The sequence below is a fragment of the Carassius carassius genome, chromosome 1 (genome assembly GCF_963082965.1).
Source record: "Carassius carassius chromosome 1, fCarCar2.1, whole genome shotgun sequence".
Lineage (NCBI taxonomy): Eukaryota > Metazoa > Chordata > Actinopteri > Cypriniformes > Cyprinidae > Carassius > Carassius carassius.
The window spans coordinates 35,876,096-35,891,885 of NC_081755.1; the positions used below are offsets into that span (position 1 = coordinate 35,876,096).

At 38.1% G+C, this 15,790-nt stretch overlaps 1 protein-coding gene across 2 annotated transcripts; it reads right to left on the reverse strand.

Moving 5' to 3' along the window:
* Positions 1 to 549: 549 nt before the first annotated feature.
* myh11b (myosin, heavy chain 11b, smooth muscle) lies at positions 550 to 15,344 on the reverse strand. 2 transcript variants are annotated; one of them, XM_059557443.1, is made up of 42 exons: positions 15,168 to 15,339; positions 14,104 to 14,469; positions 13,344 to 13,500; positions 12,808 to 12,835; positions 12,409 to 12,508; positions 11,928 to 11,954; positions 11,632 to 11,724; positions 11,493 to 11,556; positions 11,249 to 11,347; positions 10,944 to 11,087; positions 10,763 to 10,858; positions 10,541 to 10,659; positions 10,157 to 10,309; positions 9,896 to 10,069; positions 9,620 to 9,793; positions 9,321 to 9,435; positions 8,958 to 9,157; positions 8,638 to 8,759; positions 8,460 to 8,529; positions 8,175 to 8,335; positions 7,934 to 8,042; positions 7,310 to 7,441; positions 7,007 to 7,213; positions 6,711 to 6,848; positions 6,474 to 6,597; positions 6,149 to 6,320; positions 5,851 to 6,063; positions 5,601 to 5,745; positions 5,230 to 5,436; positions 5,013 to 5,117; positions 3,811 to 3,963; positions 3,437 to 3,685; positions 3,134 to 3,346; positions 2,810 to 3,022; positions 2,493 to 2,654; positions 2,278 to 2,406; positions 2,117 to 2,205; positions 1,902 to 2,025; positions 1,604 to 1,812; positions 1,419 to 1,527; positions 1,164 to 1,336; positions 550 to 1,000 (listed from the first exon to the last, which is right to left on the reverse strand). In XM_059557443.1, exons 2-42 carry the CDS (start codon positions 14,443 to 14,445, stop codon positions 820 to 822), a joined length of 5,994 nt encoding a protein of 1,997 aa, XP_059413426.1. In that variant the 5' UTR covers positions 14,446 to 14,469; positions 15,168 to 15,339; the 3' UTR covers positions 550 to 819. The 2 variants fall into 2 exon arrangements, with proteins under 2 accessions (XP_059413426.1, XP_059413431.1); XM_059557448.1 differs by having other exon boundaries at positions 866 to 1,000; positions 1,135 to 1,336; positions 15,168 to 15,344.
* Between the last annotated feature and the right edge of the window lie 446 nt (positions 15,345 to 15,790).

Consider the following 15,790-nt stretch of genomic DNA (forward strand, 5'->3'; position numbering starts at 1 on the left):
TATCACATGCAAGGCACATCTATTGGTCTTATGTAGAAGCAGAAAATACAATTTAGGTTAACAAAAGCGCCTTATACACTTTGAATTAAGTTTTTTTTTTTTCAAAACATCTCTTTAAAGGACAAGTTTTGCATTGTTACAGTGTTAGTATTATATGTAAATTAATAATGTGTACTCTTCCTCCATGTTACTTGCACCCAGATATCCCAGTTAATTAGTCAGCAGGAATGCTGACGTTTGATCTGTAGTTGTTGTCATTTTGCATCATCTGGCAGACTTCAGACAGTTCCAGCGATTTTGTTAAAACTACAGATTTAACTTCATCATTTTTGTGATCCTGTCCATGGACAGTAGATAAAAAAAAATCATTATGGTTGTTTAGGTTTTTGGCAAAAGGGAATGTCAATGGGTTTTTCTATGGTTTCTAGTTTCTACTCCCTTGACAGCCAAGTTTTATTAAAGCCTCAACCTTAAAACCCAGCGAATTACCCCCGTAATGCAAAACAATATATAATAATTACAGCTATATAATAATAACAATATATACCATGGTACAGTGTGGTATAACTTTTTTATCACTTTGTAGTACTTGTATACTATGCCACTTTGTTGATGAAACATGGTATTACTATGGTACATGTCCAAAAACCATGGAGGTACCCTGGTACTTTCGGAGTATAAAAATCCCATTAGAATTAGTCAGCTGTTGGAGTCAGTGAAAAACAGAAATAAACACCAAACCTCGCTTTAGGAGATAGTCAAGATTAAATAAGCATAAATTATCATTCAGAAAAGTGAAAGGCTTTGGGAATGAATTCTTTAGTTGTCATCCTTGGTGCCATTGATTGGCTCGATTTGAGCCTCAGGTCGATACACAGGAGTAGCAGGACCTTCATCTTCTGGGACCTCAGATGTTTCTATCATGCTCCTGTGTGTTCTTCTAAAGCTCCCACCTGCACTACGCCTTAATGGACTGCTGAAAGATGAGTCACTGCCACGCCTGAGGAACATACAAAGAGTTAAGAAACCGCACATCTCCAAACGTACCACATGCAAAAATATGTCTCTTAATGTATGTTACTGTAGAATGCAAAAAAGGAGGATGTCAATGAATGGGATTCTGGTTTCACATACATTACAGAAAGGGGTTACTGCAGAACAACCTGAGTTTGTTCCTGAGTGAAGACACTTCTCGGATCAGGGCGTCATTGGCCTCGGTGGCCTCGTTCAGCTCTTTTTGAAGTTTACGACGGGCAGCAGTGGCACGCTGAGACTCCTCGTCACTTTCTTCAACCTGCAACTTAAGCTGTCTTGCTCGCAGATTTGCTTTTTCAGCCTACAAAAAGGATAACATCAGTCAGATGTCAAAGTTATGAGAAAACATGGAACCTCAAAAACTGAATAAGAATACTTCATACCTGATCCTTAAATTGCTCTGTATGTTTTCGTTCATCCTCTATCTGAATCATCAGTTCCTTTAGTTTCTTGTCTTTCTGACGCATGGCCTTGGCAATAGCTTGTCTCTCCCTGTTACAAGAAAAAGTGACTAGGAGGAATCCCTTTGTCTTAACAGCCAAATCCATCTTAACACTGATAATCTTACCTGCTCTCATGGTCCGCTTGGTCCTCCATTTGTTGTAACTTGGTCTCTAGTGCAGCTGCAGAGGCCCGTTGCTTGGACTTGACCTGTCCCTCCAGTTCCAGCAGCCTGGCCCTCAGTTCTTTGTTCTGCCTCTCCATTTGCTGCCAGCCACTCTCCATCCTCTGAGCATTGGAGCGTTCGACATGAAGCTCACTGGTCAGCTGATCCACCTAGTTATAGATGAAAATGATCTGCATTATCACCTCGAAAGAACACCTTACAGCACACAAGTGGATGAACGGCACATTAACCCAATCACCTCCTGCACACTTCTCCGCAGTCTCTCATTAAGCGTCTCCGTGTTTGCCTGTTCCTCGTCAAGTTCCTCTTCCAGCTGTTGAATTTTGGCTTCCAGATGACGCCTCTCATCAGACATGCCAGATCTTTCAATGGACAATCATTGCATTTTTAATTGTAGTTTCAAAGTAATTTTATTTTTTCAAATATCTTCGTAAATATAAATTCCCAACATACTTTCCAAATGAGCCACTTGCCATCTCCCCTGCTATGTCATCTCTCTCTCGCTCAGCCTGTTTGCGGGCTCTCTCTGCTGTTGCCAGTTCCTACGAAGAAATTGACAACTGTATGGCAAGATATTTAAGCCTATTGCATTCAGCCATTAGTATCATGTATACCTCCTGTAGGTGTAAGATTTCTGCCTCCATTGCTCTGGCCTTTCTCTCAGAATCTCTAGCTTCGGAAAGAACCTCCTTCTGGGATGCTCTCGCATCTTCCAGCTCCCTCTGGGAATCTTTCATCTGCATCTGTCATGGTAAAAAAATAAAACATAGATGAAGTTTGATAAAGGCATGGGAAACTGCAAAAGAATTTAAAGGTTTAACCTTCTGACCTGAGTCTTGCGGAGCTGTTTAATGGCCTCATCCCTCGCCCTACTGATTGCATCAATTTGGTCTTCAAGGTCCTGCAAATCCCCCTCAAGTTTCTTCTTGGCAGCTGCCAATGAAGTTCTCATTTTCTGCTCATCTTCTAGCTCAGTCTCAAGCTCACGTACCTGTGTGCCAAGTGGGAAAATATTACAACTCAATTGCTGACTGGAGGAGTGTAAGGAGTCTACAAGAAGTGTCATGCAGTTCAGGAAGACCTACAAAATTAGATATTGCTTACCAATTGATCAACATAAACAAAATCAAAGAAATCAATTTTCACCTGCTTGAGCAGTTGTTTCCTCTTCTCTTCATTTTGCTCCTCTCTGACCTGCAGGTCTCTTTGAAACTGGACTTTGAGGGCCTGCATATTGACTTCCAGATGGAGTTTAGAATCCTCTGCAGTCTGTAATTCATCCTCAAGTTCCTCCATTTGAATTGCCATCTCTTCCAATCGAGCCTCCAATCCACGTTTTGCCTTCTCCAGCTCATGGACCTTCGGTAGTTTTTATACGCAACATTTAGTAATCTAATTTCAGACAACTGTGTCTCTAAGTTGACTATGAACTAATGTCCAAGATTCATGCTACTGTAAAACACAACTTACATTTCTGCCCACGTTGTCCTTTGAACTGATCAGATCTTCCATCTCAGTGCGAAGTGTCTTATTGAGTTTCTCTAACTCTCGTAAAGAACCCTGGGATTCTTCAAGTGCTCGGGTGAGAGCCAAACATTTGGTCTCTTTCTCCCGCGCCTCTGCCTCTGCGCAGTCACGCTCCTGAGCATACTTGCTGGAGATGGTCTTCTCATCAGCAAGCATCTTAATGAGATAAAAAGATATCACCTAATAGCAGTAATTTTTCTGACGAAATAAGGATAGCTGAAATTAGCTGAAGCATAGAAATGCAACCTGGTCAAATTTCCGTTGTTTCTTCTCCAGATTTGAAACCAGCTGTCTCTGGTTGTCTAGGTCCATCAGCACATCCTCCAACTCTTGCTGAAGATGATTCTTGGTCTTCTCTAGCTTGTCATAGGCTGCAGCTTTCTCCTCAAACTCTCCAATTGTGGCTTCCAGATCCCTCTGTTGACGTCTCTTGCTTTCTTCAAGCATTTGGAAATTGCTGGAGTACTCATCCAGCTTCTTCTTTGCATCTGACAACTATAGTAGAAGCAAACTTATTTTAAATGAAATTTGCCTTATTTGTACATTTTTTTTTGATTATCATATACTGAGATGCTTAATGAAATTTTTGAGGGTGTTCTTTGCAAATGCGAGTGACTGGCCTGTGTGGTAAGGCTGGAGGCCTGTCTCTCCACGTTCCTTCGGGCTTCTGCCTCTTCTTCTATTTGTTCCAGCAGACTGTTTCGTTCATCTTCCATTTGACGTAGCCGAGTGGAAAAATTAAGTTTTTGACGGGTCTCCTCAGCAAGTAACTCCTAAATAGGCAGACATACAAAACATCAAGAGCCAAATGGTTCTCAAAATCATAATTCTGACACAATTATTTTTTTTAAACCTAATTATAAATCCTAAAATATAGAGGCACGGCCGTAGCCAGGCTTTGAAAATTAGTGAGGTCCAGGGGGTTTCTATAATAAACCCCTTATTATAGAATTGTGCTATAATAACCCCTATAAATACATATACACTAAAACTTGAAAAGAGACAAGAATGTAGATGTTTTTGGAGGGATGCTCATTTTTAAATCATACCTTATTTATTGCATCAATTCGAATCCGCCTTTTGGCGAAATTTTTTCTCCCTTTTCAAATTTCAAATCACATCAGAAAAGCATTTATTTTCAATGAAAATTAAGTAAATAATCAAAAAGTGTAGGGAGGGCTTTAGACAATTGCCACTATTTGCAGTAAGTAGTATAAATAGCACAAAATCCTGCTAATTTTAACATAGTATAAATAGAATCTATAGATATTTGCACTTCGTGTAAATAGCCGCGGACTTTTTTTTATTACTGCCAGACTAATGCCGGCGATGCAAGGTTGCCAGATGTTGCTATTAAAATAAACAAAGCGTCTCGCGCTCTCGCTCACAACTCTCTGAAGGCTCGTTTACTTCGGAAGCGTCTCGCAGCGATCATTTTCATACCACGGACGCTAAACATTCTGAATTATACATGCAGACATTCATATGAGGAGTTTAACAGCAAATCAGTCAATCAGAGAACAACATTTATTTTCGAACATGAAAAATTTACCAAGGTCCGGACCTCGGTGACCTCATAGCTGGCTACAGCCAGAGGTAGCTATATGTACAAAGACCCATTTATTCCGTAAAAATAATAATAATAATAATAAAAAATAAAAAAACCTTCCATTTGTGTAAAATATTATTTGTATATAATTTGTTTTTATCTGACAATAAAAAAAGGCTTCAGTGTTTAGAAATCACAATTAAATTTGTCGCTTTTCCCCCCTGAACTTTTCTAATGACTCCAGTTTGAAAACCCCTACAGATTATACAATACCTGTGTATCCTGGAGCTGCGAGTTGAGACTAGCAAAATCTTTACTCAGCTTGATGTTCTTGCTCTCTGCTTCATTGAGGATGCTATTCACATTGTTATACTCCATCTGAGAGTTTTACAAAAGACATCCATGAATCAGGTGTTTACAGAAACCCTCTATTGTATCTATAGTAATAATTTATGTGTTAATTCTGAGCACGTCTAAATGTAAAACTCACAGTCAGTTTAGACACTGCATCTCCAAGCTCTTCTCTCTTCTTTTCGCTCTCACTGAAGCGAGTCTGAAGGTCAGCAAGCTGGGTCTCCACCTTTTTCTTCTTCTGTTCCACATCCTGCTTGGCATTACTCAGTGAGCGAAGGTCTCCATTCATGTCTACAACCTCCTTCTCCAAGGCCTGTTTCGCCTTCTCCAGATTGGCCTTGGCCTGTGTTTCAGGTTCAGTTTAGGAATTTGAAATTTATTTCATCTGAATCATTTCGCAGGATATCAGTTACGAAACTAAAAGTACTGAAGTATCTATTTTAATGGTTGATGTTGTTTTAGCACTGTAATTTTTTGTTATATGCCAATGTTAAGCAGTTTTCTTACCCGTTTGGTTTGCTCTAGCTGTTCACCAAGTTCATTTACAGACTGAGCATGTTTTTGTTTTATCTCATTCACTTGAGCCTCATGGCTTCGGCCTTCATCTTCTATCAACTTCTTCAGCATTGCCACCTCCTGCTCTCTCTTAGCCCTGTCCAAAAAAAGAGGTTAAGACTAATACCTACTCTACCATGTTCCACGTAAATGGTAAAAAGTAATAAATGACCATTTGAAAGCTACACATTTAAATAATCACCGTAGCTCTTGTTGTGCTGCTGTGGTGTCTAGTGAGTCCTCCAGTTCAGTCCTCAGGGCCGACAGCTCTTCTTCCAACTCCTTTCTGGCCTTTTCGGATTTTCTGCAAGTCTGCCGCTCAGCTTCAAGCTCATCTTGAAGCTCTGAGACTAGCCCATCCATTTCCTGTATCTTTTTCAGAGCATTGCTCTTCTGAGCTGATTCTTTTTCTATGCTGGTTAATATACAGATGATATGGTTACGATTTACAATGAGCAGTGAAGCAATGTCTTTGAACAGTCATGTGAGTAACAGTGTACCATGCCTGAAGCTCCTGAATTTCCACTTCACTTCTGGCTTGTTGTGTCTTGAGTTCTGCTATCTGGGTCTGTGTGTCCTTTAGTTGTTCCTGTACATCATTATATTCAGTTTCCAGTTTACGTTTAGCTTTCTCGACATCCTGTCGACTTTTCTCTTCCTTCTTCATTCGAACTGCACAGACACACAGAAATGACGAATGCTTCACGGTATTTACTTGAGGTGTTTACTTATTATTGATCTATCAATTAATTTGGTTAGGATTCAAATTATTTTCAACTACAGACAATTCCATACTATAAAACCCAAAAGTCACAATAAAAAAACCTTCAAGATCTGAAATCATAGATTCATGTTTAGCCTTCAGTTTAGTCAAGTTTTTCGATTTCTCTTCCTCTTCAGCAAGGTTGGAGCAAAAGTCAGCTAGCCGCTCCTCTAACTGTTGCTTCTCCTAAAACACACACAGAAGCAGCAGCCATATTACTCAGAACTGATATTCATTTTTCACAAAAAGTATAATGATGATCCAGATCAAAATACAGCCTGATGAAACCTTCTGCAAACCTTCTGCAACTTGCAGTTTTGATCTTCCACCATGAAAAGATCTTCCTCAAGTTTCTTAATCTTCCCATCTGCAGTCCCACTTTCCAGTTGAAGCTTCTGTCTGGCATTTTCTTCTTCTACTAAATGTTTCTCTAAATCCTGCACAAAACGATAGATGAGTACAGTTTTCTTATTTACTCTTTCCATTTTCTTTTCCAAATCGTATGCTTTGACAAAAATGAGACTGAGAGAAAAAATTACAATTAGCAAATTAAAGTCTCATTTATTGTTCCACTTAGTCTGTGATAACTGATCACCTTGAGTTGTTGTTGCAGATTCGCCTTCTCTTGCTGAAAGACCTGGCTTCGCTCCTCCTCCTCTTCGAGTCGAGCCTCCATCTCATGCAGCACTTCCTCCAGCTCTTGCTTCTTGGCCTCCAGCCGTATCCTCACCTCCTCAGACTCTGCATACAACTCTGCCTCCTCCTGTAGTTTGGCTTGTAGCTGGTTTCTCTCCTCTACCACCTGCATTCCAGCCAGTGGATGTATTGATAGTGAATCAGTATAAATGAATGCACCATTGTAGTAGAGTTTGGATCACATATGGTTCTGCACTTGTACCTGGTTGTGTTTCTGTGTGATCTCCTTAAGTTCAGCTTCAGACTTCTGGGCAATTTCTTTGGCTTGCTGAAGCTCCCCTTCCTTTTGATTCATCTCCTCTTCTTGACGAGTCACCTGAAGCAGGGGTTTTACCTAAACAGAAACATAAATTGACCACAAAATGACCACACTGGTATTTAAATTTACATGGATTCTGCATGACAACTCTTGGGGGGTTTGGCATGGTAATGTACACGACAATGTGAATGTGTTTGGTCTTGCCGGAATAATTCTGCTATGCTTCTGCTGCTGCAGAGCAAGAACCAAGACTCGTTACTTCCAATACATCCACAACATGCTGCTGTGAGCATGAAAGAAATACTGATGCTGCACGTGTTACATATGAAATAACCCCTTTATAGCATACAAGAAATCACCCTGTAGCAGATCTATACAGGTGGAGCTGGGGAAGGTGGAGGGTTTCTGAAGCGCGCTGCAACTGTACAGTATTTGAATGTTGAGCAGCAAGCTCTTTGGCTGCTGATACAAAAAGACCAATGTCTTTATATCAGCTTGAGTTTGACCTATCGGACTGTACCATCTAAAGTTTAATGCCAGAACTCTGAATTTGTGTTTAGGACTTACTTTAGTGAAAAGTCTCCACCACTGCCAGTTCTTAAGTGTCAGATAAACAGCGCAGTTCCTCTGAATCACTTTCATGGCTGTCAGCTGCTTTTGTTTATTGCTGAATGCCCTGTAAATTTCAAGATTTTTAGATAGTGTGGTTTACTTTTTGTCTTTAGCTACAATGAAATTAAAATTACAGCAATAAGCTTCAATGGTAGATGGTATACAGTATATTTGCATTTATTTGAAAAAAACTCACTTTCTGCTAAGAAAGCCACGGGCCTGGGCCTGGAAGGCAATTATGACATCAGTTAGTTTCAGGTCACGTTCTTCCTCCAGCTGTGCCAACACTCCTGTGCGGAAAAATATCTTGCTCAGACCAATCCGGTACAGGTTGGGGTCCAAGTCTAGATGTTTGATCTGATGGTTAAAAAGCAGGGAGGAACTGTCATCAATGAACGATAAAAATAAAAAATAAATAAAAAAATAGCACTGTCAGCATATTTTTTTTTATATATATAAAGTATATTTTATATAAACTCACCATAAGTGTACAGGCTTGTTTTCCATCCATGAATCCTTTAGGAATAGCCCCAGCAGCTAGGATCTCATAGCTTGGAAATAATCAGAGATTGCAATCAGTATTCTGGCCAATTAGAAGCATCCAAATCTACAAACTCAGTATTTGAAATGATGAAGTATGTGTTTCAGAAATGACTCACCGCTGGCGGAACTCATGAAAGACGATGCGATTGGGGAAGCCCTGGCGACAGATGCGGATCCCTTCCAGTACACCATTACAGCGCAGCTGCTCGAGAACCAGCTGGGCAGCTATCTTGCCAGACTAAGGATAAAATTTGACTACTGCTTTCACTAAAGTTTCATTTTTTTAACTGTATGCATACTTTTGGGGTAAAGAGTATAATTCATATAACACAGATCAGGTGAAACCTGCTTTTGTCTTCCTTTTGGAAAAGGCATCTTAGATATACCACTAAATACAGATATGAATCACTATATTTAGATATTTGCTGAGGCATACCCTTTTTTCATGGTTGGGAATGATGCACCGTACAAAGTTTGGTTGAGTGTTATGGAGAGTCGTCATGAGCTTGCCAAGAGACTCTTTGTACAGCTGTCCTACGGTGCGGAACATGCCTTTCTTGGACTTGGAAGCAGTAGGAGCTGCGCTTTCAGACTTAGCCATTTTAGCCATGGTTTCCAAACCCACCACACGGTCCACTGTGGGAACACAGGGGTTTTCTTTCAAAATTAATTTTAGACCAGTTGCGTTTACAATAAAGAACTTGAGAAATATAAAAGCTTTCTTTATAGAGAACACATAACTGTCTTTCTGCTCAGACGCAAGTAAACCCTGTTATTATTTATCCTGACAAAAACTAACCATCTTTCCAGATGTCCTGAACAAAAGCACTGGAAGAGTTACACAGCAGGGCTGTGACATTGTCATTGAGTGGGTCCATGTTTTTAGTCAACCAAGATGTGGCATTATAATCCACCTAAATCAAAATAGAACATTTTTATTATAGGAATCATATATATTTTTTTCTCATAATGATCTCACTTTAAGTACTTTAATTTACAACTGCTATACTTTTAATCAGTAAATTTAGTGCATTTTTATTGAATAACTGTAATAATATTTAAAAAATATATCTTTTCTGACGCCAGACTTTCGAATACCTTGCCAGCATAGTGTTGCACAGTGAAGAAAGTCTTCTCCTTTAAATTCTTAGGTTTAGAGAATTTGCAGTGGCTTGAGTGAGTGTTTGTGAGTTTTTCGACAAAGGAAACATCCGTTGCCTTTGGAAACCAGCACTCCTCATCTAGCAGAGCTAGGATACCTGGAGGATTGTTCTGAAAGGGAAAACCAAGAGATATGTCATGACTGAGTGACTTTTAAAGATAATCAAAAAGATCATTACACTTAATATGTATGAATGGCATTGTTTAACTGACCGGTCTCTCAATGAGCTCAATGCAGGGTTGGAGGTCCAGACCAAAGTCAATAAAGTTCCACTCGATGCCTTCCTTCTTGTACTCCTCCTGCTCCAGGATGAACATAGTGTGATTGAAGAGCTGTTGCAGTTTCTCATTGGTGTAGTTAATGCACAGCTGCTCAAATGAGTTATCCTGTGAGAAAGGCAAAAAAGGAAAGCTTTGAGTTTGAAAGTTCACATTTGGATTTTAGAATCTGTTAATGAAGACTTTCGGACTCACCTCAAAAATCTCAAACCCAGCAATGTCTAAGATGCCCAGAAAAGAGGCTCCCTGACGCTTTGTCTTATCTAGAGCCTTGTTGACACGTGCCAAGATCCAGCGAAACAGACGATCATACATAGCCTTGGCCAAGGCTTCAACTGCAAAGTCAGCCTAATAAATGGACATAATATATGATATAAATTGATATATACATTAGCCAACATTTGAAATGGATCAAATCCTTACATCACAGTTGTCCTAAAACCAAAACAATACCCTTTCTTGTCTTAGGACAACTTTCATGTACTTTTGTGGATCAACCACTTCAAATATTGACTACTGTATCTGCTGAAATCTTACAAATACTGCATTATAGCTGTATGGCACAGTGTGGTAATGCACCTGTTCTTTGGTCTGTGCCTTCTGTACCAGCTCTCGGCCTACTTTGATGCGAGGAGTGAGAATAGCTTTGGTGAAGTCAGTCACATTAATCCCCTGCAGATGGCACACTTTCTGCGCAGCTGGTGGATGCATTTACCACAACATATGAGCATTCTGGATTAGTCAGGATAGTTCAGGATAAGAGCAACATTACAGATGAATCCCTCTGGACTGATTGTTTACCTGTGTTATCTGGCATGCTGGCCTGTTCCTGGTTTTTCTCTGCTTTGAACTCAATGTTCCCCAGTTGCAGCACAGTTGAACATAATTTAAACATGCCTAAAAGTTACACAACACTTCATGTAAAACAGAATGAAAAGATAGGATATTAAATTATAAAACTAGTTATTGTTTTGTTATATACCAATTCTTTCCTCCTCATTGAAGCCCAGGACCTCCATGGCTTCCAGAGTCTCTTCAAACATCTCATCATCTTGCTGGTTTTGTACCTGCACATGCCCAGCCACCAGGAAACGGTAGTTACCAAAGTCCTCTAGCAAGAGCTCGTCTGTGGAAGGGAATGACTGCTAGTGGTACGTCTGAAATGATGTCTAAAACAGTCTACTAAATCTAATAAACTGACAAAATGAGCTGATCTGTATTTGTGAATGTGATTAGATAAGACTCAATACAAAGCTGCTGTAATAAAAATCCTCGGCCCTTACCCACCTCGCATTTTGTCTTTGGCTCCAGCCACCATGTAGTAGAAGATGTGGAAGGATCTCTCGATTTTGGCCTGTCGGATACACCGAGACTTTTCCAGAAGGTCTGGGTTCATTAAGTCATTAAGGTGAAAATGAATGTGCTTGACTTTATGATGTACAATAAGTCTAAATATTTTTTTGGAAATGATTCATCTAACTGATTTGGATATCAAACTGTTCCGATTCACAGGAAAGATTTATTAGGATACAGGTTTCAATGTTTGCTCCAACGATGTAGCCAGTGTTGTCAAAGTTGATTTTAATAAATTTACCCTGAGAAGGAAAAACAGCAAAAGTTTTGACACTAATGTTGATGATAATTTGATGAAAAGTTGATGATTAACTCACGAATCTTGAGGAATTATCATTTTTGATGGTCTTTGCATTGCCAAATGCCTCCAGAATAGGATTGGCCTGCAGTAGCTGCTTCTCTAGCTCACCCTAAACAAACAGACAACACAAATGTTATTCATTGTGATTCAATGCAGCCAAACTATCAAATAAAAACTTTTCTAGTGTACTTTACATATTATAGTTTAGTATATATTAAGGTAAAACGCAATTCAGGTTTTAACCATTCACAATTATTGACATCCAAAATATAACAATAACAATAAATAATAACAATAAGCTTAGGTACTCACATATGCTAACTGGGGTCCTTTTTGTTGCTAAATAGGGATAAATAATGAACTGAGTTAAAATTGTATTTTGTATTTGTATTGTTTTGTATTTGATGTCCAGTGATTATTTGTTTCAGATCTGTATATTCTGTGAATTTTTGCAAAAAAATAAATCAACAGTAATCAATCCCACAGTTCATGAACAGCCTTTCAAAATCACAAAGCACATGCAGAAGCATATCTGTATGGACACAATTGTAAATGACCCACAGTAGTATTAATACACTGCACCTTGCATGCAATATTTAAATATATCTTTTTAAGTGCTGACGCGTTTATATTCTATCATAAAGACATGACTATTATTCTAATAAAACTATACACTGTTATCAAAACCTTACTGTAATAAGGGCATGCAAAAACTGTTATTATAACAGATACTGTATGAAATGTTAATTAGTATAATGATAAAAACAGTATAATGATAAAAACTGGAACTCACAGATCCAGCATCTCTCTTCCCTTTGTGTGATGATGCCACAACTGCAAGGTACTGGATGACTTTCTTGGTGTTTTCTGTTTTTCCTGCACCTGACTCACCACTATTAAACACACATTAAAGAATGCTGCCACAGGTCACATAATCATTTGCATAATCATTTACATGTCAGGCTGCTTAGCAAATTTGATGATATAGTGCATATAAATGGCCCATGTGATATTTGACCAGTCAAACTCAAGCTCTTGTTATTCTTGCAAATGTATCTGCTGATTACATCTTAACTGAATAGTGCCTCACAGACACAGTGGATACTTCTTTCCTGAGTCAATCTTGGGCTACTATTAAAGGATTTTTTAAGAGTATATGGAGCAAACAATACGTAGGGCATTTAGAACTCACGTGCAGAGAATAGACTGGTCTTCACGCTCTGTGGAGAAAGAAACAGAAACATTTGAACCCAGCACAAGGACAGGACAAGAAATGCATGAATTGTCACAGTTAAGAACCTGAACGAGATTAACAAGGGTCCCGGCTGTCTAAACACAAACTCCACTATTGTTCACTGGAGATCCCTACCTCCAAAATCTTACATATTCTAAATTGAGTACAGGGTGAGATTAACTTCAGTACATCCTTCCAAAAATAGCTGTAAAACATTCAGTGAGAAAGGGAAAGGTCCCTTGTATGGCCATTTTGATGCCTTTAATCCACAGCTTGTAAAAACACACACACTCTCCAATACACAGCTGGCTCTGCTGGACTGAACAACTATGAATAATCTTCATTTTTACAGTTTACTTATCCAATATTATTACTGAAAGAATTACGTTAGGGAAGAAAGACATGATTTCTGTGTCTTTTCTAGTTTCTATAACAACTACAGTAAGCCTGTGAATCGACTAATAATTTTTATAAGGTGCATTCAGTGAGTTCACCTTGCAGCATGTTCCTATAGGCATTATCAGTGACGGCATAGATGTGGGGAGGAACCTCATGACGCTTCTTCCCCTTGTACATCTCAATGATCTTCTCAGAGTAGATGGGCAAGAACTTATAGGGATTCACCACCACACAGAAGAGGCCTGAGTAAGTCTGGATTGGAATAAATATTAAATAAATATTCAAAATGTATTATGCAATATTAGACATTTGACATATATTGGTACAAATTTTCCACACTATAAGGCGTTTTCAACTTTTTAGATACAAAGACTCCCGGAAATGAAGTGACCCCAATTCTAAAGTATAAATGCATATATTTTTAATAAAATTAGTGTACTTCATAATATTTAAGGTATAAAGACTCGTATAGACTACCATAAGTTTTGGGTAAGTTTTCTTTTTTCTTTTTGAAAGAAATTAGAAATTAATAAATTAATTTATTTTTATATTAAAGAAATGAATACTTTTGGGAAGCAAGGATACTTTAATTTGACCAGAAATGACTGTAAACACTTTTACATTGTTACAAAACGTCTATTTCAAATGAATGCTGTTCTTCTGAACTTTATACTCATCAAAAAAATCCTTAAAAAAAGTATCAGTTTCCATAAAAGCAAGTAAGTAGCAATTGTTTTTGACATTAATTATAAAAAGAAATGGAAATCTGTGTACCCTGTGTTAAAAAACCCCTATGACTGAGCAATGATCATAAATAAAGACTTTCATAGTAAGATGAAGTTTGAATGAACTTACATAAATGAGACCTGAGAAATACCTCTCCCTGAGGTTGTGCAGCACTGATGCCTCATTCAGACAGGTCAGTGCAGCCATGTCTTCAACCTTGTTGAACTTGGGTGGGTTCATTTTCTGGATTTCATCTTTGCTGACGGTCACCTTCTGGCCATTGTCGAGCTCAACCACCACCTCATTCCCCGTCTCTTCTTTGATGCTGGCTGACTGGAAACCTTCCCTTTCTGAAGGTATCCACACCATCTTTTTGGTTGTCCAATCGGCCTGGGCCACCCCGCTGTTTTTGAAGTCATTGTCAAGGAAAAGGAACTTGCTGCTGTCTTCATTTTCTGGTTGCTTGGTCATCTTGAAGTATTTCTGTGAGTTATTCTATGATGTAATAAGAAATGTGTTTTATCATCTCTCTGTATTAGCTTTTTTTGACACTACCGATGGATTTACAAACATGTAGCCTTATTTTATATTCTAATCAGGCAAACCACAGCCATATCTTTGCCACTCACAGGCCACTTATTCTCTACAGCTGTAAACCTGTTGAAAGGTGATAATAAAGTCCTCATGATCATTCCTTAAATGGAGTGTGTCCAGTAAAAGCTTTCTCATACACCACTGACATACTGGTGCCAATTTATATCACCTGTTTTGTGTTTAAGTACTGGATTTGCATGACAAATTTCCAGGACATTTTACAGTCAGCATGTCCTTAGAAAATATTTTTACGGTTAAATATAATCAAATTACAGATACAGATACTTATGATCTCTGCAATATTTCAATATCCCTGCAGTGCATAAACAGGTAATTCTTACAAAACATTTCAAGAGTTTCTACCAATATGGCAAATGTGAGGATACTCGTCCATTATCATTTGATAAAAATAATAAATAATAATAACAAATCAATTATACTACCATTAAATGAAACTACAGTTAACCAAGATTTTTTTTTTTAAGATACAGTAATATAACTTAATGCAATTTATAAAATATAATATATTTAATTTAAGTTTTAATAACATTTATAATGTATACACGATATATATAGCAAAGCATAAATCTATTACTTACATGCTACGGAAACCTCTTATTTTTGCAGTGTCTGTGTATGCTTAGAGCAGTATCCAAAAATGAGTGCCTTGGATGATCTTTATTAATTTTAAGCCTTAATTTATAGACAGACTTGGTTTGGTGGGAGGAGCAAGTCATTTGGACCATCCTACAGCCAAATTCATCAGAATATAGCCTACAGCCTATGCAAATGATGAGGCTTTTCTACTGAAAGACAGTTTTGTAAAGATCATTAAACACTAAATGACTATCAGTAGCCTATCTGTCAAAGTGGCTTGACTGAAGTCAATATTTATTACTTCTGTTTAACCTGGACAGTATACCTGATACCTGGTAACCAATTTATATAAGTCAGCTATAAACTTAAATTTAATCCTTAAAATTTTACTATTTCTATTTTCTTTCTAATAGTACTTTTCCCCCCATTGTCTATTCATTTAGTAGTAGGCCTACTTGTATCTAATAGGTTCAAAATATCTTTGGTCTAAAGGTTACTAGCAACTAAAAATCTTTTCTTTTAAATCAGTAAAGTATAAATTATCTAGAATCTAATGAATAAGTACTAGGTAGTAGTATCTAAAAATAAGTAGTAGTATTTAAAATAAATAATTACTAGTACACAG

Coding starts and splice junctions, on each gene's coding strand:
- myh11b (XM_059557443.1), bottom strand. CDS start 14,445: ATGACCAAGCAACCAGAAAATGAAGACAGCAGCAAGTTCCTTTTCCTT. Junction 10,070..10,156: donor CTGGGTTTGAGATTTTTGAG/GTGAGTCCGAAA, acceptor CCTTTCTCACAG/GATAACTCATTTGAGCAGCT. Junction 5,118..5,229: donor ATGCAGTGTCTAAACTGACT/GTGAGTTTTACA, acceptor TAAAACTCTCAG/ATGGAGTATAACAATGTGAA.